The sequence below is a fragment of the Vanacampus margaritifer genome, chromosome 5 (genome assembly GCF_051991255.1).
Source record: "Vanacampus margaritifer isolate UIUO_Vmar chromosome 5, RoL_Vmar_1.0, whole genome shotgun sequence".
Classification (NCBI taxonomy): Eukaryota; Metazoa; Chordata; class Actinopteri; order Syngnathiformes; family Syngnathidae; genus Vanacampus; species Vanacampus margaritifer.
Window position 1 is genome coordinate 25,302,842 of NC_135436.1, and position 21,154 is coordinate 25,323,995.

At 40.4% G+C, this 21,154-nt stretch overlaps 1 protein-coding gene across 4 annotated transcripts in view; it reads right to left on the reverse strand.

Annotated features, from left to right (window-relative positions):
* Positions 1-1,488: 1,488 nt before the first annotated feature.
* The window catches only part of dph1 (diphthamide biosynthesis 1), a 241,276-nt gene continuing 221,610 nt past the window's right edge, over positions 1,489-21,154 (reverse strand). For 2 of the 4 annotated variants that reach the window (XM_077566298.1, XM_077566299.1), the window contains exons 13-18: positions 19,969-20,037; positions 17,992-18,148; positions 16,256-16,356; positions 4,775-4,853; positions 2,916-3,050; positions 1,489-2,763 (exon numbers count right to left, since the gene is read on the reverse strand). In XM_077566298.1, coding sequence (XP_077422424.1) covers positions 2,689-2,763; positions 2,916-3,050; positions 4,775-4,853; positions 16,256-16,356; positions 17,992-18,148; positions 19,969-20,037 — 616 coding nt within the window. In that variant the 3' untranslated portion in view covers positions 1,489-2,688. The remainder of the gene's footprint in view (positions 2,764-2,915; positions 3,051-4,774; positions 4,854-16,255; positions 16,357-17,991; positions 18,149-19,968; positions 20,038-21,154) is intronic. The other 2 variants (XM_077566302.1, XM_077566300.1) reach the window with 2 other exon arrangements.

Sequence of the window (21,154 nt, forward strand, 5' to 3'; positions counted from 1 at the left end):
AAAATTAGCTTTATACTGTACTTTAACTTCATTTAGATGCTTTTTTTAATTATAAGAATAGTAAACAGTGTAAACTTTGATTGTACACACATTGCATACATTGCTCAAGCATGTCTCCATATAGAAAATTGAGAAATACATTTTCATTATATTGCCACGTTGTGAAACTGCATTCATGAAAACCAAAACCAAACTGACATAACAGTGCAAATCTCACAGGAATGTCATCGCCAAAGACGCTATGCAGCTCATAAATACCTGACAAAGATGTACATTCGCACCAGACACTGATTGTCATCATTCTTGTCACAACAAACTCAACAGCCTGCCGGGGCGGCGCCGCCACATCGATTCTCCTCCCACATGTATTTTCTCTCACTGCGGTTTGTCACCCACCTACGAAGTGTCCCGACAGTTCACACGCAACCCATTGAGCGTCTTTAAATGTAATCAAGATACGAGAGGACAGAACGCACTTCCTGAGTCACGTGCAACTCCTGCCAAACAGATCCCATGCACGGACCGCTTCAAATATTTATTGCGGTGACAAATTTATTCATTAATAGCGAGCAAGTAACAAAAATGGGTAGGAGGATTTGACAACAAGGCCTCTCCCGAGAGAGGGGTGACTCACATCGTTGTAAATAAACTATGCCAACATTACCACCTGGTGGTCACGCTTGGTGATGCAGTTGAACACAAACGGGATACACGCAGCCATTTTTAACATCTTGAAAGGGAAGATTTTAAATAATTGGGTAAAAAAAAAAGGGGGTTTGATGATTCTATCATGCAAGTGTATTGGCAACACTCTATATATCATCAACATCCTTTTTTGAGATATTTGGCTCAATGAAACTTAACAAAAGTGGAAAAAAAGAAAAATAGTTTTAGCAGGTTTTTCATTTGACATTGCTAAAGCGCAAGCAAACTATGCCAACAGTAAAATACAATAAGAGCAAAATACATAAATTCTTGATTTAAAGAGGACATTTTTTTTTTAGCTTGTACACAAACTGTTGGGCTTTCCACCCCCGGCTGCCCTGGCAACCAAAGACAGACTCAACATTGGCCCAACACTAAATGGGGCTAAATTCAGCAAGTCAAGAAACAGGGTGTGGAAAGTGTGCTGTAAATTTTGATCCTTAGGATATTTGGGCAAAAGCATGTCACAGGCACGCGCAACTCAAAGCACGACTGATTAATCGGACAATATTAGCCCATTCAAAAGTGTCTTAAAAAAAAAACGCTGGAACCCCCCCCCGGCAACAAAACAACAAAAAAAATGGCAGATTTTCCTTTGCCAGTTTTAATTTATTTTTTAATACCATAAGACATACCTAATTACATTCGTAATCCCCTGTGCCCCCCCACCCCCCAAAAGGCAGATTTTGGCCGATTTCTCTCTCTGCTTTAAGTAAAAACATAAAAATAAAAAAAACGGTGTAAAGCAGTCAAATGATCTGCCTGTAAGTCATATTTTTGTTGTAAGTATTAAGGGACCAAAAAAAACGTTTTAAAAATTGTTCGACTGATGAATCGATTATCGGAATGTCATACAGTCAAATATCAGAATTGCATCCACCTAAAGAAAGTACAAAATAAAAACATTTGAAATGATGGGGAAAATTGCACAATACATTATGTCGTTAAGGAAGAAGAATCAACTTTTAGGTCTTTGCTGTTCAGAAAATTTTGTTATTCCTGTTTAAAACTTTCAAACAAAATGTCTCTTTAGTCAGCTTTGGGAAAAATTCCTTTCTGATCCTGTCTTCAGAGTTGAAGATGAAATCAAAAGAGCCACACTTCCGTTTTAGGCAAGGCCCTTAATTAAATGATCTTGCTTTCCCCTGATGGGGGAAAAAACCTGCAAAAACAAACATTAAGGTCTTTGCGAGGCCGATTATTTCTTTTTAGCTGCCGTGCGTCCGCCCATAGCCTGAACGTGAGACACATGACGAAGAGGACGGACGTGTTGCCAAGGAGACGCAGTGATGAGAAAAGTGTTGGATTTTTTGGGCGTTAACACTTAAGCCCCACCCATGAGGGATGCGGGGGGAGGGGGGGGATGAGGAGTTCTCAGGTTGTGCGGAGGACAGTCGGCTTTTCCTGCAGCAAAATTTGTGTTTTGACATATTTATTTATTTATTTATCGACAGAATCCACCATCAATAAATAATGAGGACGGAGAGCAGTCGTGACTGGCGGATATTCTCGCTCCAGACGAAGCTGGCAAAAACTCAAACAGAAATAATCACTTTTTTTTTTTTCTCATTTATTGTGTTGAAAAGTGGCTTAAAAGTAAGGAATACAATGTTGTTGTGACGGATCTATTCAGCAGTATTAAAGTGTTCCAAGCACGCTGCGACGTACGGCGTTTAAATCAAGGTCAAATAGGTCGCACCCGAGCAACGTCGCCCCCTGTAACGGCAAGCTGGGCCATTGTCTCTCTTTCGTTTTCCTCCGCACGCTCCCCAAAGGCATCTCTAACATTACATTTGCGGGCAAAAAACCCGGCAGCTTTTCCAAAAGGAACTCATGAACATGCATGAGGACGTACAAGCGATTACCTCAAGTGCGCGCACATGCGTTCCGAATGCTGCGACGTGATTTGCTGGAAAAGGTGAGGGGATTCTTTCTGGCAGGTTTGCCTTAAGTGTATACCCGCTTTGTTGCGCCGTCACTCTGTCATTCCCCTTGGCAGCTGCAGGGGGCGGTACACTGCGTTTTGGCTTCCTGCAGGGACGCAGCTGGAGCGCCAACCTGAAATAATAAATCACGTGAAATCAAGACGGAATCACAGTTTTCCAAATGAGGAGATTTGTTGCAGCCTGTGGAATTCAAGGTCGTGGCGCAATCGCCACTAGGTGTCAGTATGGCCACGCGTATATGAAGATATCCCGCCTCTGCCTCACCCGGGCTTGTGCGCGAGGGGGCCGAGCAGGCTGGTTGAGCGGGTGGTTGGGGGTCCAAGGCCCCAGGCTCTGATTGGAATAGAAGTCCATGGGGTAGACCGCCTTCCAGGTCGTTTCCTTGAGGGCCACGGCCGCCTGAGGGAAGGTTGGAGAGTGGAAAAAAATCAACGAGAGACCGCAAAGGTTTGGGATTTGATGGCTTCTCTCCAGCAAAAGTGAATTTTTCAGAGTGTTTTGATGTGCGGGTAAGAAGAGAGACTGACAGTACAGATGAGACAGGTGTCAAAAAAGTGAGCTTGGAACAGGTGAGATTGTCACAAAGTTGTCGGTGGCTGCATGGCAAAATGCAACACAGGAGCGGCTGCAGAAGAAATGTTGCTCTTTTTTATTTTAAATTTGACTTGTTATTAATATTTGTAACTAATTGTTTATCTTTTAGAAATGTTAACAGTCACAGAGTTATGTTATTGCTGCATGGTGTTCCACAGGGTTCAATTTTAGGGCCCTTGCCAGTTCCATTGTATTTGCTGCATTGTATTTGTAATCCATGCATGTCAGCCAGTCCTCCCTCAAACATTCATAGGTGGTTTGAAAAGTTAAAGTACTCCATAAAAAAAAAAGAAAAAAGTTGAGCATGCAATATTACAGAGCAGCTGTGAGTGAGCCCACCAAATTGTTAAAATACAAATTTGAATTTTTGATGCTGGTTTGTGGTGTGTGTGTTTTTGTTTTGCAATATTTCTCCGTCCAAAAATGTTCCTATGGCTCCTGAAATGTGATATACCCGATTGCCATCGGGCAGCAACCCAACGAAGGTGAACAATCCTGCACTGAAGCGAGGTTTGTTTGGCCTTGGCGGAGGTCTTCTCTCGATCAGGTGCCATTTTTATGTCAAAACAGGAGCCTGATTTATTTGAATGACAGCAAGTCAGTTTTCGACTTTACATGAAGAAGAATCTACACACTCAACTCAACTGAAAGGACGAATTTTTCACCATCTCACGTTTTTATGCTCCCCGCTCTTCTTCTCTGTCCTTATTTTGGCAGCCCGCCTCTCCATCCCCGCCTCCTTTCTGCGCATGCTGGCTTGCGCCGCTAATCCCCACTCCGACAAGAGAGCCGAGTGCGTCTTATTGACTATAAATATAACATGAGAGGCCCTGAAAATAAGTGCCCCCGCCCCACCAGCCCCTCTTCCCTGGGCTCACTCCGCCCTCTCAGCTCCTTTCCCTCCCGCCGCCGCTGTCATCTTCTCTCTAAATGCCACAGCACATGTAAAAGCACTCACTGCCGAGAGAGGGGATGCGTTCCTTACAGCTCAAATGATCTGGATGCAGATGTTTTTAAAAAAAAATGGCTGCAAGGGAGAGCGCCACACAAAAAGGAGCTTGTGAGGAAAAACACTTTACTGTATAACCAAACAAAAACAATAAGCATTTTCTATTCAAAGCGGCGAGTCCCTCAGAGACATTTCACAAGAATGTCTGAATGAATTAATAGCTCACGTTACCAAACCGCCGCCACAAAACCCAAAGCCATCACAATCCACATTCTTTTTTTTTTTGGGGTGGGGGGTTCTCTAATCCAGCAGCAGCAGGCTTTGAAATGGATCTTGTTGAGGACCTCTCGCTCTATCGGCTGAGCAGCAAGGAGGGGCGGCTGCTATGCGTTCAGGGAGCCTGTAGGGGGAGCTCCTCCGCCGCTTGCCGCAAATTCAGCATTTCAAAACACTGTTGCCACCCTTCACAATGTAGCTGCTATAACGCTGCACACAAGTAGGCATCCGTTAGTGGCGTCGTGTGGGCGTTTATAGAACCGCGCCGTACAAGTGGACGGCAAGAGTTGAGTGGGTCATTTACCTCATAGGGGGACAGCAGCGGTTTGGAGAAGGCCGAACCCCAATCGATGGATAGCCGAGGACAGGCAATCTGCACCCACCTGTGGGAGGGAAGAAGGCACACAAATTCCCACAAATCAACCAGATGGAAACTCATAGTGAAAGTATTTAGTCATTTGTCACAATGGGATTGAAATAAAAACAATGATAGGATTCAAGTGTAAAATGTCAATCACAAGTTTGACTAACTATAGACCAATTTCTCTATTGCCTCAATTTTCACTTGAGAAGTTTCTAATAAATGGTCAGTACGGTTTCAGAACACAAACAACTACCTCAATGGCAATAATCAAAGCGATAGAAGAAATTACAAATGCAACTGACTTCCCCCAAAAATGTGGTTGGTGTTTGTGTTGATCTCAAAAAAGCTTTTGACAATTAATCCTACTCAATACATTTGAAAAATATGGAATTTGAGGAGTTGCTGCTGGACAGTAGTTAAATAGTCGTCAAAAGGATAGAGTGCAATATGTCAAAATGGGGCAGTAGACATTCAATAAACTTAATATTTCTTGTGGGATCCCCCAGGGTTCCGAGCTAGGGCCAAAACTCTTTCATTTGTATATCAATGACATCTTTAACAATCACAAGGACTAAATTGTGTTATTTTTCCAGATGATACCAATATTTTTCGTTATGAGCTCATAACTACTGTGAACAATTAAACGAGTGAAAAGTGGATGGACTGGTTTAAAATCATCTTTACATAAACTGTAGAACAAAATAAAAACAAAATACAGCCAGCCATGGACAATGTATCGGCATTGACATGAATGTGCTGCTTACGTTTTCATTCCGGTTAATTAAAAATAAAGAGTTCTGCATCCTTTTGTTTTCCCTCCTTTAGTCGTGCCACCACATAAACACTAGTTACAATCTGGAACATTGTTTGTGGTTGTTGAAATATAACGCTTGTGGGCCGTGGATTCCAATCAATGAAATGTTGTGGAATCAGATTCGTCGGACAGACGAAAGAAAGGTCAACTTGAATGCCAATGATGGGATGACAAAATGTGGAAAAAGGTCAGGATCCAAAACGTACCAGGATTTGCGCGGGATGTTCTGTAATACAAGTGCACATGTGACGAAAATCAAGCCATTAAATGATTTCTTCAGATACTTTTGAAGTTTTCAGAAAATGTTCATATTGAACATGGAAGACTAGGGTTGGGCAATGAATCAAAATTTAATGGTGAACAACTGGCGGCAAATCGGGGTTCAGTGTCTTGCTCAAGGACACTTCGATATGGTCACCAGGGGTGAGGATCGAACCCACAACCTCACGGATGGGAGACGACCATTCTACAACTGAGCCATGCTGCCCCACGATCATAAAAACATTATAATATGAGAAAAATAATTAACGTGATGAAAGTTCTTCTGCCTACCCTAAACATGATTTTTAAGATTTTTATTGACACCACAATTGGAGTTTATTGCAAAACTAAGCGCACAACAAAATAACAAGAATTGCCTTGCCTAACTCATTCGCGCGCAGCCATTTTAACTGAAGCAACCCCCTTTCACTCCTGACTGTTTTACTTGATTTTGACGGATTTTGCTAGGCCCACAGAATATTGTGTTCTATTGCTATAAAAACATGGGAACCTACCAAAAGAAAGATTAGAGTCTCTTCTTTCATCAGAAAAAAAAAAGTATTTTTCTATCTGTTTCCGTTTTGCAGCAATTAGCATTAGAATATAGCTACGTTTTATCATTAATCACAAATCTGTTTAGAACTGTGGGTCAATGAGCTTGTTTGCAACAGGGCCCTGGTTGATCTCTTATACTCTGCTGCCACCTGCTGGCCGTTTTTGTAATTACTACCATAGTTTTGCCCATTCTCTGCAGTTCAGAGGCTGCATCAAAGCCTTCTGCATGCTGCAGCATATATTAAAAAAACAACAACAACATAAAAACGTATAAATATGTCTTTGGGACACTTAAAACATTTAAAACATATTGATACATTTTTGGGAGCAAATGAGTTAATGCTAAGTTAACACTCAACGGAAAGTTATATTTAAACTTGAATTTGGTAGAATTTGAATTTTGAAATCAATGAACAACCGTGTTTAGAAATCATGATTTCAATATCAACTAAAATAATCGTGATTATCCCCCCACCCGAAAAAAAATGTTTCTAAATGTCACATTTATGAGACGTCTTCAATTGTTTCAACTCCATTATGTTGGCGGCAACGGTGTAATGATCCCCATACTTTTGGGATCTAAGCGTAAATTCACCTGAGTCACAAGACACCGAGATCCTATTATGGAGGCGGGGCACATATGCGTCCACTCTCACACATAGCAGCCGTGCAGCCTCCACCTGATCTCAGGCATCTGTTGGTGAGATGTGTCCTGATTCGCAAACAGCCGCGCTACGCTCTATGACTGCGGAAGCATTCAGGGGATGAGTGATGCTGCAAAAGGGGGTAGGTGAGGGGTCGGGGGGCTTTTGGGGACAAAGAAAAATGCAGTGAGAGGAAAAAAAAGCAGAGGTTAGGTGAGTGTGAATTAAAAAAAAAAAAAGAAAGAAAGAAAGAAAGAAGCACCATTCAGGTCTCCATGGAGGTAGCCTACATAGCTGGCAGACAGAGGGGTGGGAGGGAGTAAGGACGACTGCTGGGTGGGGTCTGTGTATGAAAGAGACGAGGAAGACGCAGATAGCGAAGGGAGGAAGAGCAATAAAGATGGAGCAGATGGAGACGAGGGCGGAGGGGCACGAGGCAAGGAGAAGAGAGAGCAGCAAGATTGTCTGCCACAGAAGAGTGTTTACTCTTGAAAATGCATGAAGGGTGAGGGAGGGGGCGGGGGGTGTTGGTAAACAGCTGGAGGGGAGAAAAATGAACAATGGGGTTGGTGGGGGTCAGGTTCGCTTTCGCAGATCAATCCTATGCACGGCTCCGTTGCCAGTGAGGCAGCCCACCGTTGTCACTAATTCCAATGATGGAGCTGAAGCTATTGATGAGGAAAGATGAAGCGGGCGGCGTGTGTAAAGGCCAAGGAGAGAAGGCCAGATGTATGATGCTGCTTAAAGAGGCAAAGATGGCGAAAGGTGGGGGGGGGGGGGAGTGGGGGATAAAAGCCTAATCGCTTCAATGTCAAAATTGCCCATCTGTCTATTCTCCCTTTTGCCAACTTTGGCAAAGTTTCTGAGCGGCTGAATTGATTGCACAGTTGACTCCCGCTCGGCACAGAAATATTCCGCCCGCCCTTTGGGCGAACGCGTGGCGTTTTCTCATTTTCAAATTCCGTTTTTTTTTTCTCTCTTCCCGCTTCTAAACGTCTCTCTCTCTCTTTCTCTCACTCTCTCCCGGAGAGCGAATTCTTTTCCACCCCTCGTAATTTGAGAGCCAGCTGAGTCACACACACTGGCGGCAATCTCCTTGTGTGTGTGTGTGCACGACCGAGCGGGATGGTGAATTGGAAATAAGACCTTTAAGTCCATCAGTTGAGGTGAATAATTTGGAAGCATTTATGTGGCCTAACATTGCACCGGCAAAGGCAATCTGCTCTGTGATCACAAAAAAAGGGTTTGATTGTGCTGGAGTGGATGCGCAACATCCCTCACGTGCTGTATGCAACTTGCTGTATGTACAACAGTCAGCTGGAAGGGATTGGAAGTGTTGTTTAAAGCAGAATAGTACTTAAAAAGCAAAGCAAGACTTCAGTCCACTGTGTAAGCAATAAGAAGGTCGAGGAGGAAAGTCAGATGAAGTTATGAACTCGAGGTTATTAAAAAAGAAAAGAAAAAAAAAAGAGTGGGGAGCAGCTTATTTTTTTTTTTCTAAATATTTACTTAACTGCTGTGGACACTTAACTCTTTGACTGCCAAAAACGTTAAATAACGTTTAGTAAAATCCTATGGAGGAGTGCCAAAGACGTTAAAAGACGTTTGTTTCAAAACAGAGGTGAAACTAACCATTTTCTATTGTTGATTACTGAAAAACGGAATAAGGTAGAAACAAACTTTTTTTTTCTGATGAAAGATGAGAGTTTAATCTTTCATTTGGTAGTTTGTGTGTTTCCATAGTCCAAACACATAATTTTCTGTGGACCTTGAAAGATCAGTCAAAATGCTTAAATCGGCTGGCACCCACGGCATCTCTTTTCTGAAAACGTCTGGCAGTCAAAGAGTTAAAAATGGAATTGCCCTGCAACCGCCTGGTGACCATTCAAGAAAATAGCAACGGTCCAGAATATTCCGCAGTTGGAAGGACTATATAGTCAATAAAGTTGAACAAGAACCCAGATGACAACAGAAGAAGACAAAGCAAGCAGGCATCCTTTGATCTGCTTTACTAAGCATAACACATTTTTTAAAAGATACATCTACGATTGAGTAACCCATTCAAAATGATGCGGCCATTCTATGGCTGTCAATACAAACAGCGAATGCGGATTTTTGGTGCGAGTCCGAGTTCTGGAAAAACGTAAAATTAGCTAGTCATTGTCTGACTTAATGCGTGGATTGCACTATAATATACATAAAGTCTTACGATTGTGAATATTTGATCTATAGAGTAGATTATTTGCATAATTTATCGGTGTGGGAAATGCATAAAAAAAAAAAAATCCTGAAGAAATTTTGAATTTCACCGGTGACTCTTACAAATCCGGATTGGCACATTTGTTGAATAGTTTAAAGTAGGAATGATTTGAATCACTGAAAAATTATGGAAAATAATATGTGTTTTTATTTTCAAAAAGTTTGGAACACTTCCTGTTCAATTTGGGGACAATTCTATGTCATTTCCTGTTGATTTTGGAGCACTTCCTGTTGCTCGTGGGGCACTTCCTGTTGATTTTGAGGCAATTCTGGGTCATGACCTGCTCATAGAGAGACACTTGCGGATTCTGGATTCCAGAATAAATTCAGAGTCTGCTCCCTGGATTTAACGACGTCTCTTACTGCACCACCTCCAAAATACAAGGCGGACGTGCTACAAATGAGAAATTTCAAGACATCTGTGGAAGGTTTTGAGGCTAGATGTGTACTTGTTAAAAACAAAATCCTGTTCTATTGGTAGATCATTTATCTTAATTTAAATCGTATATTCCTCATTTCATTACTTTTTTCCTTGTTGGTTTAAGTGTCACTGTTGATTCTGCAAATTCTCGCTGTGCTTGCGTGTTTTTTTTTTTTTTTGCATGTATGAATGTACATTACACATGGTTAAATGGTGACTCTAAATCATTGATTGCTGAGAATGTGAATGGTTGTTTGTTTCTATGTGCCCTGCGCTTAACTGGGGCCACATCTAGGACGTACCCTGATTCTTGGCCAATGTCAGGCCCCTGGACAGGATAAGTGGTAGAAGACAGATGGATGGATGGAAGCTTTTCAAAAGAGCCCAAAAATAACTCTCTCTCTCTCTCTTTCTACTAATTACACTTCACGGGAGCTGTGCAGTGCTGAAGGCGGCGAAAGAGGACAGGAGCAAAAGTAGTGAGCTTTTGGCCTCGTCTCTTATATGGACAAGATTGAAAGCAAATGATGCAAAATTGGAAGCTTCCAGACTCGGAGACAAGCTGTCATGTGAGCGCTAAACATAGCCGGAGACTTCACAACATTTAGTGCTGCTGTGACCACGTGCAGTCCTCGCCGCTTTTCTCCATTCCTGACCCGCCGCTGAAGCAATTAGGTTTTCGACACTCGCGAGAGGTAACGCGCTCGCAGGAAGCGCCATTTAATTGGCCTGTTGTCAAAAACTCAAACGAAAGAGATTAAATGCTGCAAAGCGTTGGGTGGTATGGCGGCGGTCTCGTCGAGATAAGCGTGTGCGGCGAGCAGATATGTGTACAATAGTACAAAGCCTGCTTGGGGATCGTCTAATTACACACTTAAGAGAATATGATAATGACGGCGCTTTTTTTTTTTTTATGACTATGTGGGTGTCTAAAGGCATAGAAAGCTTAAAATGGGAACGCGCGCCGTGTGGAAAATTCGCTCTCGTGCTTCCATTCCTCCCACAGAGCAACGCGGTGGATTCGGCACATTGTGAGTAGCCTGGTGGCTTGTTGTGTCTATCGTAGGCCGGCCTCACACAAAAGCAATCATAGGGGACGAAGGGAGGTGGGAAAAGAGAGCTGCTGAACAATTTCCAGCTGAGCGGATCAGATAAGCCGACAAAACATGCGGGCGGCGCGTCCGATAAATTACGGATGCAATTATGACACAACGGCAAGCGGTCGCTGGCTTGTTTAAAAGACACCTTCCATATTCCGTCTCGAAAGTGACTCAACGAATGACTGAACGAGGGCAGTCGGAACATCTGGACGCCTCTCAAAAGTTAAACGTGTTGTTTCAGGCACCAGAAGGAGCTCTTTCAGCACTTGATCAATTTTCCCTTCCTCTTTAAGTCAATAAATGGCAGCCATTTGCACTTATCACAAACTAAGTGCCAGCAATTTCCCATCATTTGGACAGATTTTTTTTCACACCCACAGAATATTCTGTTGAAGGATTTGTTTTTACATCAAATCCACCAAATCAAACAATAGACTCTCTTGTTTCGCCAGAAGAAAAGTTGGAATCTACTCTTTTCCATTCTCTAGTAATCAGCAGTCGAAGATTGGTAAATTTCATGAAATTCAGCTGCACTGCCCAAAATCCGGAAAAATTACTTTTTGTGTAAACAAACATATCAATCAAAACAGTGATTTTGACATAAAAATGTTTGCTTTAGTAACACCTCTAACAACGTAACTCATTCACTGCCATTAACGGCTATAAACGTCAAAAATTCATTTGAACTATTTCGATTAGTTTAACATTTTTTCCACTTTTGTTAACAAGAGTATGAAAACCTAGATCATTTTTTTTTATTGTACATTTAGAACAGATATACAATTTGTGATTAATCATGAGTTAACTAGTGAAGTCATGGGATTAATTATAATTAAAATGTTAAATTGCTTGACGAGATGATTATTAAAAAATAGGGGCATCAGGCAATAAAAGTGTTTAATCGTAATTAATCGCATGACTTCACTAGTTAACTCACGATTAATCACAAATTTTATATCTGTTCTAAATGTACAATAAAAAAAATCGAGGTTTTTATACTCTTGTTAACAAAAGAAAAAAAACTTAAAACTACTAGAAATAGTTTGATAGTGATTTTTTGACAATTATAATCGTCAATGGCAGTGAATGATTTAACAATGGTTTCATCAAAATCAGCTAATTCAACATTTAGGAATGGCTTTAATCTAGTGAAATGCAAGCACTGGAGTGACGCCGAATCGCCACGATGGCTCCATCAGCCGTTTCGTGGCTGTTCACGTGACGACCTCATCATCCTCGTCATATCTCAAAGATCGTGATTTGAATTTATGCTTCAGGATTGTCTGAATAAAAGTCTGTTGACTGCGTGCGACGCCGTGATAATTACGTTTTCAGTGCATTCTCAATCCAAAGTGGTGCACCACTTCCCTCTGCTAGTGGTCTGGGCTCATTACCACTCCTCAAAAGTGCTTGCAATTTAAAGGGCCAGTGCATCAGAACCCCCTTCAACACTGCCCAATGAAAACATCTAGAATGACATAATTCGACCTTGGCACTGAATGTTTTGATTCTAAGGAAACGTACCCACCATTAATACTTGATCTTTTGTTTTTGTGATGCTGTTTATTAGGCATTTTTAGCTATTAATAATGTAACCAAAAAATCAATACATAATGGCATACATTTGCCTTGTTGAAAAGGTTGAGTATTTGAGAAAAATGCCGTATTTGTTACTAAATCATGACCTAAGAGAAACATTTCTGACATAATAAAAAGCACTTCTACCAATCATGTTATGAAACAAACTCCGGGAGCTTTGGATAGCCTTGGTAAGACACAAAAGTTGCATTGAAATTGTTTTAAAAACATCCCATCAATATTTCTTTCTTATTAATTTTACCTTCAGAAATTCTTTTAATATTCTGGGATCATTTAACTATGACCAGCTCTAGACTTAAATGGATTAGATAGAAAATCAGTGGACAACTGAATTCCGCTACTGTTCATTCCCCTTAATATTGTTAAGGATTTGTTTTTGTTTTTTTTTTTATCAAAAAAGTCCTTTTTTTCTTCCATATTTATACAGAAAGTAATGACCAAGTCCTGATACTTTTGTTTGAAGAAAATGCTACCTTTGAATTTAAATTGTATTCCCCCAGGGCCATACTCACATGTAATTGAAAGAAAAGTCCTTTTGTCTTTAATGAGGTTTTGTGGACAGGCGAGCTGGGTCTGACTTACATAACTTGAAAGCTGTACTCAAACATCCATCTCAAATAGATGGCCGGACAACAAAAAGCAAAAAAGCACTTTCACCATTTTCCAAGATCCGAACCCCTTCAACTCCCGCTGCATTGCTCTCTCTCTCTCTCTCTCTCTCAGTCTCGCTCAAACGTGCCATCTTTTTCTCACTCCTCACTCACATATCACACCTCATTAATGCACCGCAGGGTTGAACAATTAATCAAACTCAAATCGACATCGCAATGTAGTAGAATGAAATTTTCAAATTGCAAAGGCTGCAAAAAAAAAAAAAACTTCTAGATGTAGGTCAGATCGCATTTGCAATATCCCAAAAAAAAAAGGGGGGGGGGGGGGTGTTATTTTTCAACAGGGTTCAGCTTTAACTGCAAGCATGACTTGAAAACTTCCGCATTTTGAGTCCACTTCTGTCCTTGTCCATTTGAAGACAATCAAATTGGGAAATCCCCGGCAACTTTTAAATGACTTTTTATGATTAATAAAAGAGCAAGCCTGAGCATTCATTGGCGGGGAGTTTCTCACACTGGGATTATCAGCGGCATGTTTTATCGACCTACTATAGATCCCGACGAGCGTCAACATCCCCAGTGTGCATGGCAAGGAATTCTTGTTTATCTCGGCAATCCTTTCCGACTTAACAAATACAAGACGTGTAACATACAAATGGCCTCTGATATGCTTTGCCTGTCTGTTGATGAAACTGGACAAAGTGTCACTGCTGCAATATTAAAAGCAGACCCCCCCCCCCCCCCCCCCCCCCGTTCCCATGAATGCCAATTATATCCGTGAAGCTGTAGTCTGTTATCTTCTTGTTACAGCAAGCAATTCTTGATGACGCCCATCCAGCCTTCAACTATTCATGCACGTTTCAGTCATGATAGCAGAATGTATCAGAAAGCCGTTCTTTTGAAAAAGTGCTGCTCAGAGAGTCAGAGTGTATTCCTTGGACCGGTTGGTTTTTCGAGACACGAGCTGTCAATCGGGCTGAGTTCTTGCTTTGACTTGAGAGCTCAAGCTGATGTATGATACCCTGTCACCGTACATTGTATAGCGGCAAGGGACTCAAATGATTTCCCGACAAGCAGGAGTTCAACAGATAACAATAGGAAATATTCTTGAGAAAAAAAAAAAAGCTTCAAGCTGTTTATTGACTGAAGGTTACTGTCAAAGTAAACAAAAAACAAAACAAAAAAAAGCATATATTCTTTATGCTTTGCAAAGGATGACTGCCATTATATGAGTTCAAACTCCACTGCAGTATATTTGTATGTCTGTGTTGTACTGCCCCCTGGTTGCCAAGGCATGCACATTAAATAATACACTAATTCTATTTAATTGTCATTGCCGTATGTTTTTATAAAGTACAATATTATAGTGTGCTATTTTTATTATTAATAATGTAATTATTAAATTTTTGGTTGTCTTTTTGGGGAGGCTGGAACACATTAATGGCATTTCCATTCATTTCAATGGGTAAAGATATTTTGAGACGAGAACAAATTGAATTCATATCTCAAGGCATCACGTCACACACAAAAAATAGATTAGGAGGTGAAAGAGATCAATTATATCTTAACAGGTTCTGGTTTTGGAGCACATTTCCCTTGGATTTTATGGCCATTTCTGTGTTTGGACTACCAAAGTAATCAAAAATACATTAAAAAGAGGGAAGATGTAGGCAGGCCGTTTTCTTCTTAGTGTCTAAAGTGGTGTTTTCTGAAACAAAGTTTGACAACCACTTCTTTATAACACAAGTAGATTTAACACAAGGGAGTAAAAAAAAAAACACCAGAAAAAAACTAAATGTATTACGGGCACAATAGGAGGACATTGTTGTATTTACTAAACTAAAGTGAAAACTTGTGACCTTTTCAAATAAAGTATATTAAATCCTCCCATGCATGCACTGTGGTAGCGGCCCAAAAGGGAAAAGGCCACAATGATGCATTCATTTGCAAGCCTTAAGCAAACGGCACAAACCGAGCTAATATTGCTTGTCATCTCCTAAACGAATGTTTTTCAAGTAATGGTTGCTGCAGCAGGGTCAATATCACAATAAAGGGCACTTGGTGTCCTCATCTGAATCACTCAGCCATCATGAAAATGTAGCCGAATAATGAAACCGCAGCACAATGACACGTCTTTTAAAATGGGTTCCTTTTGTTTTGTATCTTTTTCCCCCCTCATGTCCCACACACTGTCTGCTAAATACAGCGTGCGTAATAGGTGGGTAAATGATACAAAAACGTTTTGTTTTTTAAAGGATTTTAATGTTTAGTTATTTGGGAAAAAGGCAATTTTGATGATGATGATGTGTGTTCTGTTTTCACAACCGTATTGAACATTTTACAAGTGTCACTGAAATTGCAGTCTACCCTGTCATTATGGGTTAATGGCCACCTTAAGAAGCCCTCTGATGTTTCCAGTGATATTACGAGAAGCATTTTGTCTTCAATAGAGGCTGAAGGAGTGGCTATTTGTAGAATAAAATGTTTTTTTTTTTAATGTGTGTGTAGTTAAGCGCTTATCAACTATGTTTTGTTACTCACCTCTAGGAAGAAGAAAAATATTCCACACCCCACCAACTTTCTGCTGTGACTAAAACAGTATAATTTGTCTATAAAAATTATTATAAGTACACCTCTGACAATGAGAGCGCCACTGCCACCTACTGTAGTGGATGTGCAGTTACACTTTATTCTAATACACTTTATTATTCTTAAGAAATGTTGGTAATATATATATATATTTTTTTTTAACCACAGCTATACTGATAAATTACCAATTTCGGTGTAGATTTAACTCAACGGCATTGGTTAGTTTTTACGCCTTATTAGGTCAAAATCTTGACCCAACGTGCTGGGTCAAATTGTCAACCCGATACGCTGGGTATAAATAACCTCGCATTGGTTCTATCCTTTTTGGACCCAGCACGGGGTTAGCTAGTCCAACCAACTTGGGTTAATTTCGCCCCAGCAGATTTAAGAGTAAGTGAAGGTCGTCCACCAACAACTATTTTTTGGGTAAAATGAGGGTGCATCAAAGTACTAAGTGCAGATGTAAGGTCGGCAATGAGAACAATTGGCCAGCATATACTTAAAGGCTGTGTTCAAGCAGTGCCCTACTTTTGGTAGCGTGTTAGCGCATGAGCATCTCATTACTCACGCGTCGACATCAGGCAGCAGATCCAACTTGCTGGGGAAAATCTCAGACAGAAGAACTCGGGTGAAGCGCCTGCCCAGCGACTGTAGCCTTGATTCCAGGTGCTGCAGAGAGAACAGATTTTCTCGAGAGGTTGCGGCACCTAGCCCGCTTGCTTTGCAGCCAACCAACGAAGACGTTCATACAAGCACGCGTTTCTTCAACTGTTTTGCCAGTTGGAGTCGTTTTTTTTTTTTTTTCCACGCATGATCCAGAGAGGGAATGTTTCCAAAACAGGAAAAATGTCAAGTTGAATTCCTCAAAAATGAAGGGCGCAGAGGTTCCACAATCAATTGAATTTTTAAAAGGGCATATACGGGAATAACACATATGCTGAGCAGATATTTAGAAATCTCAAAAATGTTAGTTTAGTAAGATAAAAACATCTGTCTGTCCATGTGAATACCTTTTTTTTTCTTCTTCTAATCAGACAATACTTAAAACATTATCTGGCACTCCACTTCTTAATCTCTACAGATCAATATGGCAGAGAAGTTCGGCCTTTGTAAATCCCCTTTCAATCCTCCTCCTCCTCGTTTATGCTAAAATATAACCTCTCCCTCACTGGCGGGCAGAAAGACTGCCACCATATGTCTTTCAGTGCACACCGATGACATTTATATGTGCTTCACGTAGTGGATTAGCATACGAGCTAAAGCAAATCATACGTTGAGTGTCAAGCGTGGTCTTGGAGTATCTCAAGCATGAAGGTTCCAGATACTATCAAGCCCTGCAAAGTTTGATAATGGTAGCAACGTTTAAAGTGAGGGCATTAGAGCACTGAGATGTGGAAAACATGCAAGGCAGAAGTCCCGCGGATCATTTGATAATGACGGACCAGGATGAAATCTTTGCATTTATAATGAATCAGAATATGCATACGGGAGTACTTTATATGAATGAATTCTTTACATGTAAAGTTCACACTGTCCTATTGATTTTCATGATAGTTAAAATATATAACCTGAAGTCTGTGGGCCATTTACAGCAGGAAGGAGGACCTGGTGCTATTTTTAGAACAAATAACATTTTAGATAAATTGTACAAATGGTCAAAGAATAATTAGGGATTAATCAAATTCAAATGGCATCACAATGTAGTAGAATGCACTTTTCAAATTACAAAGGCTGTAGGAAAAAAAAAAGTTTAATTTCAGTCGGTAGACTATTTTTATATTTTTTTTAAATTAAATTTATTTATAAAGTTTCTAGATATGTTCAGTGCTTAAGAAATGCAGTCAAAATATTGACATATCTTGCAATCTTAGCTCTATTTTATGCCTAACCTTTAAGACCAAAACATTTACGTATAATAAATCTGATAATGTTAATTGTAATACAGATGATTATTGCTTGTGTTTTTAATAAAATACACTGGAAGAGGACTTTGAAAAAAATACACACAATATTGTAGAAAAAAAATCACTATTGGCTAATTTAAATAAAAATAATTTATCCCTAATCATAATATATTTACATTTTATATGTATTTTTTAAAACACTGTAAACATTCTGTGTCCATGTGATGGTTTATGTAATAATGATTAGCATTGTTTAAAAACAACATTGGCTTTTGCATTGTGAAGATTTCTAGTGCTGGAACGGCTTGTTACTAAAAATGTCAAACTGAAAAATATTACAAGCTATTGCAAAGCAGGCCTAAGGACACAAACAGTGCTAAAACAAAACACACACTCTCACCTCCAGAACTTTTGGGTTTCCCTGACGTCCGAGCGTGCCCAAAATGAGCCCCCATCTCTGGGCTGAGCGAGCCTTGTCGATGGCCTCCAGCCTCAAGGCGCGCATGGCCTCGTGGTCGTAGTACTCCCGGGAGAAAACTTTACTGTAAGGGTCGTACCTGGACGGGAAAACGACACACATTCTCCTAACAGTCATCATCAAACGCAATCCAAGCGACTATTGTTCAGGTATCCGTCCCAAGGACCGAAATGCAAGACAAGATTAAAAATCCAATCATGGAAACACATCAAGTATGACAGGAGTTGGTGTAAACTCGAGCCACTTCAGACTATCTAATCTGCTTTCCTTGGATACAGGGGCCGTCACTTGAGATTAGAATCTTGTTTGTGTCAGAGAACGGTGAGCTGTGCAGCTGTGCATAGACCTATAACACAATTTCATTTTGCATATAAACAGCAAGTCATAAAAAATATATTTTGTCCTCGTCAGGTGTTATCAGGACACTACAGCAAAACATCACAGTTTTGGTTGACTTTCATTTATCTAATGCATGTTTGTTATTGTTTTTTTTTTGATGGGGAACGTTAACGTAAAATCTTGTGTAATAACGTAAGCCCATATATAATGAACGGAAAATATGGGATTCGACTGGCGTTCAGTGCAGGGGCGGATATTTTCCGTGGCTAACAGGGTCTCGACCACACCAAAATTTTGTAAAACGCTTAACTATTTGCCTTATAGAAAATTGTTCAGGTATAAGTTTTGAAAAAACACTAATATCCAAACAACATGCAATTTCTTGATTGACTGATTTTTGGTGTGCTTGATAAAGTACAGCCCTGGAATCCTGTTATTTTTCGGTATGTGTACCTCGGAGGAAAAGGTTTGGTCTAAACCAGGGGTGCTCAAGTTCGGTCCTCGAGAGCCCCTATCAAGCCTGTTTTCCATGTTTCTCTCCACTAACACACCTGATTCATGATCAGGATCGTTATTAGGCTTCTGCAAAACTTGCTGATTATCTGATCATTAGATTCAGCTGTGCTGCAGGAGGGAAACATGGAAAACAGGCTGGATAGAGGCTCCCGAGGACCGAACTTGAGCAACCCGGGTCTAAACAATGAACAATTTCCGTTTCTTATTAACCCCCATGTAAACTACCCACCTTCGATTTGGGATCATTAACTCTTTTCCTGCCGTTAATGTTAATTGACGTTAACGGAAATCTCAACGAGCACCGCCACCTATGTTAATTGACGACAACTACATTGTTTTTTTTGTTTTGTTTTTAATGGGCAGCGCAACGTCTTTGGGCAGCTCGGGTTTCATAAATGACACACACTAACTACGGCCAGCAGATGACTGCATTGTATCTCTTTTCAATGGTATCCCGTGGATCAAATGACATAACAACATGGCGGATCTTAGGAAATACATTTTCAAGGACGACGTGATTGATCAAAGCGTTGGTCACATTAAATCTAATTCACAGAGCGTCACTAAGCAAAAAAAGACTTGTGTCAATGTTGAGCAGAAAATGTATCTTTTCACTCAAATTAACTATTTTCAAATGGTGCTTACTAAAGAACGGAATAAGGTAGAATCATACCTTTTTTTCTAAGGAGAGAATGGAATCCAATCTTTCATACGGTACCCACAATGTTTACGTAGTCATAGCACAATATTCTGTTTGCCTCGAAAGATGAGTGAAAATGCTCGAAATCGGCTGGCACTGTCTGGGGTTGTTTTTTTGGATAACGTTTGGCAGTAACGTAAGTAATAATAATTGCTCCTCACAAGATTTTACAGTATATATTTTCATGATCAATGTGAAATTATGAAAAGGCAGATTTTTTTTTAAAGCAGGATTCATGCCTGATATATATATTCAAATTACTGCTTTTACTCCTATTGACAAATATATGATTCCTACATTTAAGAATAAAGAACACAGTTCATGCTACGTGTCATTTAGCATACCTGTAGGCAGGAATATCTGGATTTGCGATCATGATGGACTCCAGGTGAAATCTTCCATCTCCCAAATAGCTAAAAAAAATAAATATATATATATATATATATATTTTTTTTAAGATTAATTATGACAGAAAATGAGGGGAAAACAATTTGTGCAAATGTAAATCCAATAAGCAATTTAAATCTCTCTCTCCCTTCCCTGTAGGCCACCTTGTAACAGAAGACTTAGCAGGCCTCGGGCCCCGAGGCTGAAGCGAAGGATCAACCTAGCTATGTTGTCCGGGGAACATGACCCCCAACGATTGGAGCATGCTGTTTACAGAGAATGCAAGCCCTTTCAATTAACCCTTGGCCTTCTACTGGGGATTCAGCAGACTCCGAGCGTAGGTGGTGTGTACAAACAGAAAGAACACTGAGGCATGGAGGTACCTGAAAAGACGAGGCAAGGCATATCTATTTATATACCACAATTCTCTCCAGAGAGAAAAGGAAGTGCTTCACACAGCATATAGCAATGGAAATAAAAAATATGTAGTGAAAAGTACCAAACGCAGAGCACGTAGAAAAATGCTAATTACAAAAACTCAAGCTTTTTTCTTTCACATACTGAGAGGTTTTCAGTTATTGCCTCCCTGGAGAGAGAGGTTGGTTGACTCTGTCCACGGATTGACATTTATTAGTCCACTCCTCGCACTGTGGAGTGCTAAAAGAGTGTTTGGAGGAAGCATTTGCACAGTGCGACCGGGCTTGGACAAGGATTGAACACATTCTTGGCTTGAGCCAGGACATAGCCTGAGGTGGCAACTCCCTGAGTTGTGTGTGCCACACAGGAAAGGTGCTTGAAAAAAGAAGAAGAAAAAAAAAAAAAAAGCTCCATGCAGCTTTTTAACCGAGCTATGCCGGCAGGTGTTGTCGAAACCCCGTCATGATGCGGTTGCCAACTAGAAGAAAAGTCCGAGCAGTCACAACAGAACATGTCAAAATGTTCTCTTTGCTTAACTCATTCAAACCCAAAAACGTGTAAATAATTTTTTTATACTTTATCTTTTACTCCCCAAAACATATTTATATGTTTTGTTTTTAATGCAGGAGCATACAGAAGGCTTTGATGCAACTTCTGATATGAAGAGGTGGCTGAAAGCAATGGCAGTTATTACAAAAAACAGCCAGCACGTGGCAGCAGAGTATA